Source organism: Rhinolophus sinicus, linkage group LG04 (genome assembly GCF_036562045.2).
Source record: "Rhinolophus sinicus isolate RSC01 linkage group LG04, ASM3656204v1, whole genome shotgun sequence".
NCBI lineage: Eukaryota > Metazoa > Chordata > Mammalia > Chiroptera > Rhinolophidae > Rhinolophus > Rhinolophus sinicus.
The window spans coordinates 97764279-97776935 of NC_133754.1; the positions used below are offsets into that span (position 1 = coordinate 97764279).

A 12657-nucleotide genomic window follows, 5' to 3' on the forward strand; every position below is an offset into this window, starting at 1 on the left:
TATGGAAATCTTGCCAAAATGAAATCAAGTTTGAGTGTTTACAAAGTAAGAAAAACCAGCTCATGGATTTTGAAATTAGGAGATGGATTTTTGTTTGTTTTGTTTTATTTTATTTTGGTTTTCTTTTTTTTTTTTCTCTATCAAATAAATAGTTCCGGTCTGATCATCTAATGATGGATTATTTAAGTGAAGATTGAAATTGAACTGGAAATGTTGAGAAGGAGCTTGTTTATACTTTTCCCAAAACTGCAGCACCTGCAACTGATAAAAATTAGGACAAACATTTCGAGAATGTTTGAAGACACATGTGGCTAAGGCAGTGCCAACTCGGACAGAATCAGAACTGGCTGCTTAGAGGAGCTATCCCAACAGTCAGCTAATCAAGAATGTTAATCGAGTGAAGACTGAAAATTTGTACACGGTTCAGGATTGCTTGGAGCAAAGAGTAATGCTGACCACGAGATGCTTGATTTCTTCGGATTTTTTTCCCCATATTGTATATTTTCATCAACTTGAGCGTCTTAGTTATGTACAATTTACTCTTAGTCTTTAATGTAACTTGTCATTAATAATTTATACAGGTATATTTCTGTCTTAGGGATCTAAATATGTGAAGTGTGGATTCACATTCGATGTTCCTATGGCATGTAAAGAACTGGGCCGTTGGTCCTATGGGTGAGGTCTGCCTAGAGGGGCGTTACTTGAAAAGAAGTGAAGCTTTCTGAACTCACACATAGCATCGTGGCGTCATGCAACCTGGTTTCTAACTTTTGTCAGGTTGACCTACCGTGTTTCCCCGAAAATAAGACCTAGCCAGACCATCAGCTCTAATGCATCTTTTGGAGCAAAAATTAATACAAGACCCAGTATTATATTATCTTACGTTACATTATATTATATTATATTATATTATATTATATTATATTATATTATATTATATTATATTATATTAAGACCCGGTCTTATATTATAGTAAAATAAGACCGGGTCTTATATTAATTTTTGCTCCAAAAGACACATTAGAGCTGATGGTCCGGCTAGGTCTTATTTTCGGGGAAACACGGTAATAAATGTATTTCTTTCATCCAGGGATTCTCCAGCATGTCCCTGTTGACATTTTGGAGCAGATAATCCCTTGTTGTAGGGAGCTGTCCTGGACCTTGTAGGATGGTTAGCAGAATCTTTAGCCTCTACCACTTGATACCTATAACACCCTCATAAAGGTCCCCAAATATGATCAGGTGTCTCCTTGGAGGCAAAATGAACCCAAGTTGAGAATTCCTGCTGGAAACAGTTATAGCAATAAAACATGAACATGTTTTCAAAGTTCAGAACAGCCCAAGATGTAGAAGTGAATCTCCGTTATATCCACCAGAGAACACTTCTGTTACCAAAAGGTAATGAATATTAACAATTTCTTATATGTCTTCCAAAAAGTTGCCATGCATATGAGTGTATACATCTATTCTGTACAATCATGACCATTCAACATATACCTTGATATTTTTATTTGAATAATATATCTGTAAGATTTTATATTATAGTGCTGACAGATTTATATTACTCTTTTTAATATCAGCATAGTGTTTCATTGTTATGGAGGAATCATAATTCATTTAACCAGCTATCAGTATACATACAAGTTCTAACTTTTTATCTTTCCAGATAATGCTATGGTAAACACCCTTGTATTTTCATGTTGAATACTGTGTGATTATAGCAGTAAGATATAATTTATAGTATGTCCCTAAAAGTGGAACTGTTGGGTCAAAAGAAAAGTACATGAAACCCATTCTATATTGCCTACTGGGTATGAGATTAGCTATTTCCCCAGGTTACCAGACTTAAATCTTTGCCCATCTGTTAGATAAAAAATTATATACGTATGAGTTTCATAAAAAATGAGATTTTCTATCTAAGTTTTTTACTCATGACCACACTGCATATATTCTTTGCCTGTTTTCCTAACAGATTGTCAGAAGTTTTCTCATTTGTAAGAACCTCTTTATGCATTAAGGAAATTAGGCATCTGTCTTCATAGATGTTACAAATACATTTGTATTATTTATTAATTTTCTTTCAACTTTATTAATGTTTTTCTCTATAGTATGAATTGTTTCAAATTTATCCCTCTTTTTGGATGATTTTTTAGTTTAATGTCTTACAGAGAGTCAGTTTCACATACAAAAAAGTAATTTTTTATATTTCCTCCTAATGCTTTGTTTTTTATATTTAAATATTCAATGCCTCTATAATTAATTTGAGTATATGGAGTGAGACCAAAATACCATATAATTTTTTTCTGAATGCCATGGTAATAATCTGGTAGACAATAAAGGGCATTTGAAACAAGTGAGGTAAAGATGGCTTATTACCCAAATGATGTTAACATAACTGCCTCATCTTTGGATGCAAAATATTAAGCTGGGTCCATACAGGATACTTACAAGGAACCAATGGGGGCCATTGTAGCTTAGTGAAGGAGAAGCAATGTTGTTAGAACAGTAGGAGAAGACCTCATCTGTAAGGCTTTGTAAGTCAGGGTTATGAAATCCATCTTATTCGATTAGTGTTTCTTTCTCATGTTTGTTTGACATGTTTCTCTTGTGCATAGCATATACATATTTTGGATTTTATTTTTTTTATCCATTGAGAATTTAAAATTTTTGTATTATTAATATAGCAGACATATTTGGTAGTCTTCTGTCATCACATTTTACGTAATGTTTTCAGCTTTTACTGTTTGCTTGGTTTCTATATTTTGCTAAAATTCTTGTCATGCTTTGTTTCCCTAAGGACTTGTAAACATTCACTACTGGCTTCTGGTATTGTATACTGCTAGAGAGAAATATGAAGCCAACTTGGTTTTTCCCCTTGCAGGTTAATTGGGGTTTTTTTTGCCTGAATATATTAGAGAATTAATCTTACAGAATTTTAAAACTCATGAATTCACTCACATATCAGGATATGTGTAGGTGTAGGTCTTTCTGTATCTGTTGTTTTGTTTCCTGGGGACAATGGGTGCCCTCAACATTTGCTGATTAAGGTTTTGGAATATTTCAGAAAATTTTCTTTTAATACATCTTTGAACATTTTTTTTTTCTATTCTACTTGTTCTTTTTTTCAAGGTATACCTTTTTGGAATTTTTTAAATCATCTTTAAAAGGCTGTCAGTTTCTCTTAAAATCAGTGTTACATTTTGTCCTTTGTTCATTGCTTTTCTCAAGCCTACTCTACCCACCCCTGACTGTAGATTCAGCAATGTCAATTCTGGGATATATTTCCCTTCATGTACCTTGAATCTTTTCTTATTTGTTTCTTTCTTTGATACCTTACATATCTAATTTTAGCTCTTGCTTGAAGGAAAGCCACATTTTCTTTAAGTCCTTAGGTATCACCAAGAGCATTCAAAATTTTCTTCTGCCACGTGATCTGGTTCTTGCTGTAAAAATTGTTTCATATACTTTCTGTTACATTCCTTTATTTTTTTTCTTTATGATTTTTTGATGATGTCTGAGGAGGGGTCTTCAAAGTTGTTTCAGAACACTTTCCCATCAAATTTTTGGTCTCTTCTGCACTGGTCACGTATCACTTTGTGTGGAGGCACCTCCCTCCCCACCATTTCTTCTCCCTGGGTGAGTTAGAGAAGCCTGTATGCCTGACAGTGAATTTCTGTATGTTATGGGGTTTTCTGTTAGACTGTTTCATATTTATTTCCTTTTAGTCTACCTCAATCAGTGTCTGCCAAGTTGATTGACACTTACGCTCCCTCTTGTGCCTGCCATTCTCCTCACTTGCTTCTTGGGGTGGGGGTGGGGAGAAGACATGTGTGCATACAGAGCCCTTTAACTGCAATTTGCCTGCTGTGCTGAATCAGGCCATGGACTTGTCATGACTTGTCCCTACCTCTAGATTTCACCCTCTAAATACGAGTTGGTTCAGCTACTTCTTGGGTTGTTTCACATATTTCTTGTAAATTGTTTTACTCTTTAGGTTTTGTCTGTTATAGACATTCTCCCCTGATTTGATCTAATCTTGTCATATATATCAGCTTCTATTCTATGTCCTTTGTAGTTTTAACTAACAGTTTCATTGAAAGTAGTTATCTCTTTTCTATTTTCAATTATTTTGCTGGTTTCGATTGATTATTAGGGAGGGGAGGGCAATAGAAATATCACTACCTTCAACAAAAGGCAATTCATTAACCAAGTTAAGCAATAAAATAGTTACATGTTTACTAGACATTTATCAATGTTTGCTCAGTTGTTTGAATAGGAGACTATAGAAGTATAATCTTGGGGAAATTAGGTGAAAACCCTTGGAACAATTTACAAATATGTTGAATCAGGTGTGGATCCAGACTCGCACGGCACTAAAAGTTTGATTGAAGGATTGATTGCCAAGGCCTGGAGTGGGAGGAGGCAGTGCAATTGAAACTGTCATTTTAGGGATGGCTAATATTAGAAAAGGTGTTGTAAAAATATTTTGAGTACAGAGCACGGCACAAACTTCTGATTCTTACTTCTCTACCAATATTTCTTCACTAAGAATAGCCAGGCCTCATGGGAACCTCTTGGGAGATAGCTGAAATTCTGAGTGAATAGGAGTGTGGAAAGATTTTTAAGGGGCAGCAAGCTTATCTTAGATTTAGGAGGGATCCCTTGTAGCTTTTTGAAATAAGGAATAAGACGATGATGTTTGTGCTTAAGAAAACTTCATCTGGAAATTGGCTTGAGGTACGAGTCATGTGATCCCACTGGGACTCGGAGAGCCCCTGTTTGTTCCAAATATCATACGAGGTACGGTTGCTCGGGATGGGGAACAATTCCTGTCTCAAGAAGCCTTGTCTAGTGGTGTCAAGAGACTGATTTTGAAAAATCTGACTCAGTAAAATTTCAGTAGCAGAACTGATCTCAACTCAGATTATCGTGGGGCAGCTGTTGTGTGGCCAGTGTGCCACCTTGGTAACGCCAAGTGCCACACGATGTCACACTACGAAGGTGGAGTCTGTGATTGCCACGAGATACTTTAAAGTCTACTCCAAATCACTGGAATCCTATTGTATCCTATTAATTGAGCTGAATTTTCTACAGCAGCACTTTGTATTCCATATGCCGTATTCGGTCCCTCCTGCGGATGGCTCAGCCCACTCCTACTCCACTCCTACCACCTCCCCCTCTTCTAATTATACCTGAGCGACCATTCCTTCTCTAAAATAGTTTTATTCCCGTGTCATGCATGCCCCTGGCACTCTGTAGTAGTTTTTCCCTATTCAGAATTATAGACTGCTTGAAGACATGACTAATAGTTTTTTAAATCTATTTATACAACCCATTTGATTTATTTATACAACCCATGTTACTCCAAAAGATGATTTAAGCATGTTTCTTTCATATATTGTGCTTTCACCTTTGCTGTGGTTGTGGACACTCGATTAAAGAGGGTCAACATTTCAAGAAGACACGTGACCAGCAGAAGAGTTCTTGTTTTTTTAAATTTTTATCTATTTGGAAGTCCTACAAAGATAAATTATATTTACGCAATGAACTCTGTAGGGAAAAAGAACATGAAGTTTAAGACTCTTCTAGTCCATAAGAGAGTATTGACACAAAACATACTAGATATAAATTAAACATAAATTGCTTTTCTGTTAATATGTGCCTATTACCTCTTAAAATCGTCATATGCCTTACATACAAATTTTCCTTAAAATATTGGTATGTGTGATCCTGGGAATTTATATCTTCTGAAAGAACAACTGCTATGGTCCTGTGGCTTTGTGTCCCTTAGCAGCTGTGTCCAGCTGGTGGTCCGTATTCCCGCCACTTCTCCAGCGAATGGAAACATTTAGGTCAATATTGATATAAAACTTCATGAACTTTCTTCTCTTTCAGCTTTGGTTCGCCTTTGTTAATGGATTTTCTGGGCAGATTTTATTTGAACGTTGGTGCATCGGCTTGTACAATGTGGTAAGCATTCTCCATCTCTATCTGATAGCACACAGGGCTTCAGTGACAGTCCTTGACTGTTTATGTCTGGGAAGTGTATCTAAGTCAATCATGTGTATACATAGCAGGCAGCTTTGCGGCCTTTGTTGCTGCGACACATCCTGCAGAAGCCCAAACTCTGCACACATGGTTTCAATCATCGCAGATCATTCTTGAATAACCCCATGAAATTATTAACCCATATATCTTGATAATAGACCCTTGTTACCTCCTTACTCAAGGCCTGTGCTACATTTTCATGTTTTGAGCTCAAGTAAAATTTCTGAACTACATCTAAACTCATTCCCTTTTGTCGTTTTATTTCTGAATTCTTTAACATAGGTACGAACATACAGTATGTGATCTGCTGTTCTCCTCTGTGGCCTTCTTAAAAGAGCATCTGTCCTTGTAGAAGGTTTTCTTCCCCAGTTTGTGCTAAAATAATGAATTCTGACTTCCAGCTCTTAGGGTGAATGGTAATCAGCTTATTTGGTATTTTTTACAATTTTAGAGTTCTTTTTTTCATTACTTGACTGTAATGAATGCAAAAGCTAGAAATAAATATAAATTCTAAGCTATGTAAAATGACTAAGTACCTACTTAGCTTTCTGTTTTACTGGCAGGAAGAAGGAAGGGGCTGTAGCTTAGTGCTTTAGAGACCCCCGTATGGTACATTTTTAAGTTGCACTTTCACACGTAATTCGGACACTAACTCCCACTTCTCTGCTCCAGGGGGGTTTAGACTCTGAAGCAGTCATCATAGATAGGCGTAGATGGAAGTTACCAGACATACAATAATATAAATTGTGGCGCTATAAATATTTACAGCTTGTATATACATTTGTGGCTAGATATTCAAGCCATCCATGCACTCAACCCTTTCTTCTTTTTCTGTCTTCCTTTTTTTTTTTTTTTTAATTAGCTACGACACTGGGTGCTAGGTATAAAATGCTGCATACAGTTGTGCCAGTCCTGTGTAGCTTACAGGTTAAGACGGTCAGATGTGTAGACGAAGATACCACTGAGATTGAGTTCGGATCTTGAGTTTAAACAGCATCGGTCAGTTAGTAACTGTTATTCATTGTCACGTTCATTTCTAATACTTAAGCCCAAAGAGACAAAGGTGACAGGTGGTGAGAGCAGGGCTGAATCGACGCTCACTTATCACCTGTGCTAGAAAAGCTCCTCCATCCGCCTACCACCTCGATACGGGCTTAAGGACCTCCCCATGTCACATTAACTTCGCAGGACTTATAACTGTTTCAAACAGGTTAAAATTATGCGACCCTTTAGTGGGAAATATGCTGACTGCTCCATAGTGATTTAGCACTGGGAAGGGCCAACCCCATGGCCTCATATGTATTTAAAAATACAAGGCTGAGACCTAGGAGACTACAATTTACAGCCAAAGCCAGGACTGGAATGCATGTCACCTGGTTGTACGACAAATGGATTTTAGCCCTGTTTTCATGCTCAGGGTATGAGAGCTGGATTCTTTTTTTAATTCCATTGCCCCGGGCAATTCCAATGAATCCAATAAATTTGAATTGTGTGCCTACTGTTCATAAGGTGCTGGTAGGCTGCAGGATGGCTTTGGCCAAAATACGGCCCACAGACCATCTGCATGAGAATAACCAGGATTCTTTTTTGAAGATGCAGGCTCCTGAGCCCCACCCCAACTTAGCAAAGAGTTTCTCAGGCATATTGCATTTTAAAGAAATTTTTCTAGGGATGCTTATGCACATTAAAGTTTAAGACTCACAGTGACCTTCGATCCCTAGGGTTGGGAACGTGCTTTATGTACTTTGTGTCCCCCAGAGGACAGAGAGGAGAATATTGCAGCGGAGAAGTGAATTTCAAGGTGAAATGCCCTATGTTACTTTGGAGTCCACAGTGCAGGTGAAATGCCCTATGTTACTTTGGAGTTCACAGTGCAGGTGTTGGAATGGGCCACCAAGAAGTAGTGGCGGAGCGTAGGGAGGGACATCAAGGAGCTGTGAAGTGGGGTCAGAAGGGTCACTGGCCTCCAGAGTCCATCATGCTGGAAGGGCCAAACCTTTTGAGAACACGGAGGTTTGCCCACAGGCATGTGTGCACACACCCCTGCGAATGCATTTAGTTTGAACCAGGTAACACATCATGCCCTTTACTGCTTAATACTTTACTGCATAATTGCTAAGACCATTCTCTTGCGTAACCGCAGGATAATGACCAAAATCTGAAAATTTAACATGGATACGATAATCCACTTTAGTCCATATTCCAATTTTAGTATTATTGTTCCAATAATGTCCTATTTAGCAGTTCTTTTTCTCTCTGGTATCTCTCCACAAAGACCCAGTGCAAGAGGCAATTGGTGACAACTGAGGCATTTAGTATGGACCCCTCTTCTGTGCTGGGGTTTCTCCCTTGCTCTTTTCTTCAAGCAGTGTTTCTCCTGCTTTTTCTTCTCCTGTACTTATTCTTTATGTCTGATTCTCCAAGCCAGCTCAAGTAACACATCATTGCTTCTCAGTTTAACTCTCATAGCAGATTGAATAGCATGAAAACTGACTTAAACTCTCACATTTCCCAAAATGATAAATGAATGCTATCTCATTAGATTCTCATTATTATTCTGTTATTAACCTCCGATTTCTACATCATTTTATTTTATGGGTAGAATGAGACTAAAGAGACCACCAGTGACAAAAGCTACCATTATCAGGTGGATTTCAGCTAAATTGTATCTATGGTTTAGTAAAGAAATAACTGTTTTTTAAGCTGTTTCAGAAAATTTGTCCTATTTAATTGTATCAAACCAGCCTAATTGAAAGAAAATCCATAGCCAGCCTCACTTATAAACATAAATACAAAATTCTAAGTAAAATATCAGCAAATAGAGTTCAAGAATGTATCAAAAGAATAAAATATTTCACCAAGTAGTATTTATTTCAGGAGTACAGGAGGTTCCAAATTTCTAAATATCACTATATCAACAAAATAAAGAAGAAAAACTTGATCCCACCAGTAGATGCTGCAAAAATATATGAGGCAATTCAGCTGCCATACCCAAAATACAAAGTCTAAGTAAAATAGGAAAGAAAGAAGCCAATTAACATAATGCAGACTCTTTACATAAAACACCACTAGCATGTTGCTATAAATGGTAAAGTTCTAAAACTTTTTCATTTTAAGTAAGAAATTAGTCAGGGATGATTGCCATCACCATATAATTCAGCATTGTTTTGGAATTTTCAGCAACTGCCATGAAAATTAAATAACTATTAAATATACTAGAAAAAAAAGATGAACTATTTCTGTGCTTATACAAATATGCACATAAAAATGGCCATGTAAATATGTTCTTGTATGATTGTATATCTAGAAAACCCAAAATAAACTAGTAAAGAAATACTGGAATGATAAGAGAATTTGATAAGGTGACCAGAGCCATAGCAAACACATAAAAATCAATAGCTTTTTAAATTCTAGCACACAGTAGCTTTCTTTTTTTCACTCTAGCAGTGAGTACTTAAAAATGCAAAGGGAGTAATAATTCTTTCAGAATAGCAATTCAAATTATCTTACCTTGTAATATCAAGTATAATACATTATATATCAAATTACATATCAAATATATATCAAATTATAATACATTGCATAGGAATAATTTTTATAGTACCTATATGAAAAAGAACAAAATCTTCCAAAGTATACGAAACGAGATTTGAACAAATGGAAAATGCATACTACTTTTTTGTGTGGGAAGATTTAGTATCATAAAAGAATAAACTCCTCTAAAATTAATATATAAATTTATCTGATTCCAAAGAGAACTCCAATAAGTGATTGTTTTGGGGTGGAAGGGGAGGAGTTGCATAAAATGATATTAAAGTATAAATGGGATTAACAACTACCTGAGAATAAACATGCAAAGCATGTTGTTCAAAAAGGAGCAATCATAAGGGTAGACTCATCTTTGTTAAACATCAGACTATACTCTAAAGCTACCATAACCAAATCTGTGTGACATTAGCATAGAACTAGACAAATAAGCCAGAGAATCTAGAGCCAGATCCCAGTTCTAGATTCTAGATCTATAATACATGAGAAGGTAGTAAATGTCAAAGATGGTATTTCAGTTTAGTGGGAAAGTGTGGATCGATTAGTTATATTCTCACCAGTGGTTCTTTATTTGGAAAAAAAAATAAAATCAGACTCTAATCTTAAACCACATAGTAAGTAAATTCCAAGTATACTAAGGCATAATGAAATAAAATAAAACTCTAAGAATCCTGAAAGAAACTCCTGAAAACTTCCATAACCACAGTTGCACACTCAGAAGCTATTCTTGACCACATGAAAATTGAAAGTTTTTGTATAGCGAAAGAAACCATAAAGAAAGTGAGTGGGACCAGGTGCATTTGGATTTCATTGTATAACATCTTAAGACAGAGTTGATGTCTATTATACTCAAAGAACTCTTAGAAAAAGGGGATACACCATGAATAGAAAATGGACAAGGACTGGACTAGACATTTCACAGAATTCCAAATCCAAATGTTCAACAAATATATGGACACATGCTCAAAGTCACTGGTAGTTGGGGAAATGTAAATTTTTCTAAAGAAAGATTTAATATCTTTAATTTTTCAAACTGGAGAATATTAAATATAACGTAACAGGCATTGCTGATAAGAAAGCAGGGGGAAGATCACTGTTGTCCTTTGGGAGGAAAAGATAAATGGTTGGAACCTTTTTTGAAAGCAACCAAGAAGAATCCTATAAAATTGAAAATATTTTTACCCAGCAACCCTACTTCTGGAAATCTGTCCCATCGAAATAAAAGAAAAAGTATGTATGTTATAATGTATTCTATTAATAGATCCTTGTTACATAATGTTTGTGGGAACCAAGATCTGGAAATAAAAATGAATGCCTATCCATAGGTAAATGGTTAAAAAAATATGGTCCATCCATGCTATGAATTATTATGTGAGCATGAAAAGGCTACATTAGTGTCAGACCCACAGGACTCAGAGGCCTTCCCATGATGTTTGGTTTAGTGAGAAAACTATGTTGAAGAAAAATGTGTATAATATCTTGTTTCTGTAAAACAAATAATGATCCCCCAACAGTATGTATGTGTACGTGGTAGGCTGTAAACAGCGTGACACATACGAGAGGGCCTCCTAGCTTGGTAGCCTAATGGGGAAGGGGAAGGGAGGGTTTGAAGTGGGTAGAAGGAGAAAGTCAGGTAAAAAAGGAAAAGAAAAAATAAGGTGTCCGTGTAAACAGCATGCACAATAGCACATTTAAGCAAATGAAATGAGGGTGCGTGTATGGACTAGGAGGGGACAGAGCTTCTGAGATGTTTGTTTGGAGAGCTTTCTTCTAGCCATTAAACAGGTAACTTCTGTTCGTGTGAGGGGAGTGAGGGCAACCACTCTTGGTCTTTTCCTCCTTGAAATCTGTAGAACACTGAAATCCCAGGGCTGTTTTCCTGTCTGTTCCCAGGTGAAGGAGGAGCCTGCGAGTTTTGTTGGCCTTACTCCATCACCTCGATGGCTTTCTCCTAACAGACAGGGAAAAGGCTTACTTCCCTCGCCAGACCCGCAGGCTCCCATCACTGCTGTGCATTCACAGTTCTCTTAGAGACTGTGCATCCAGTTCCCTCAGGCTCGAGAGCTTGCTGGGTTTGTGGGAACAGATTTGCTCGATGCTGATGCTAAGTGAAGGATCCATTCTCTGCGTCCCGTGTGTCCAGAACCCCAGAGGAAAATGACCCACAGGGCTGCCACATCTCCTGGGCTGAAATGACATGTTTATTCCAAACCTCTCCTTTAGCATCTGGCTTTCTCTTTCTAAAACACAAATGTGGGCATGTCACTCCCCTCTAGAGTACTACAGGTAAAAGTCTTAGCAGCACTTGCCCAAGAACTCGTCGTCCCAAGAGGCTGTCTCATCTCCTTGCCAGCCTGGTCTTACACTGTCCCCTCAGCCAGCCACCATCCTGGATGTCTTAGATGCTTTCCTCAAATGTGCCCTGTGTGTTCATGCCTCCAAGCTTTGCGAGGGGTATCATTTCATGGGAATGCTTCCTTCTGCACCCCTCTCACCCATGTCCCCTCTCATCCTGCGAAATCCTATAGGGCCAATGCTTTACAGGTCAGATGCTCTTTGGTCCAAGAATACTTTTTTGACTGTCCCTTCTTCTTCCCATTCTCTCCCCCATAAGTAATTTTGCAGAGCACTGCATTTTGTGTTTATTTATATGCCCTCTGCCGGCTGCCCCGTCTTCACCTCTGCAGTAGACAGAGTTCCTGGAGGTCAGAGACCTGCTTGTTTTCTTTCTTTCTTCTTCTGTTTTTATATCTCTGTATTCCTGATGCTTATCACAGTCTCTGGCCCATAATTCATTCCCAATTAACGTCTGTCAAATGAATAAATGGATGAAGTACCTCGTGCTTCCTGAAACTTGAGTGTAAGAGCAGGATGGGAAGTTGTAAATGTGTGCGTGGGCTGGCGCTGACAGAGAACACAGCCACACTTCACAAAGCTGAGGAAGATAGGATTCTGAATCACCACTTCTTTTTACAAAGGAAGGCAGTTGTTAATTTAACAAGACTTCTTGGCTGATCAAATATTTGCCATGTTGTTTTCAGTGGTCGATGTATTCATTTCATGC

The 12657-nt window shown here is 37.4% G+C and overlaps 1 protein-coding gene across 1 annotated transcript in view; it reads left to right on the forward strand.

Annotated features, from left to right (window-relative positions):
- ATP8A2 (ATPase phospholipid transporting 8A2) overlaps positions 1-12657 on the forward strand; it is a 418517-nt gene that overhangs the window by 253066 nt on the left and 152794 nt on the right. Inside the window, exon 22 of the mRNA XM_074330045.1 lies at positions 5895-5969. Within this exon, the coding sequence (XP_074186146.1) occupies positions 5895-5969 (75 nt within the window). The remainder of the gene's footprint in view (positions 1-5894; positions 5970-12657) is intronic.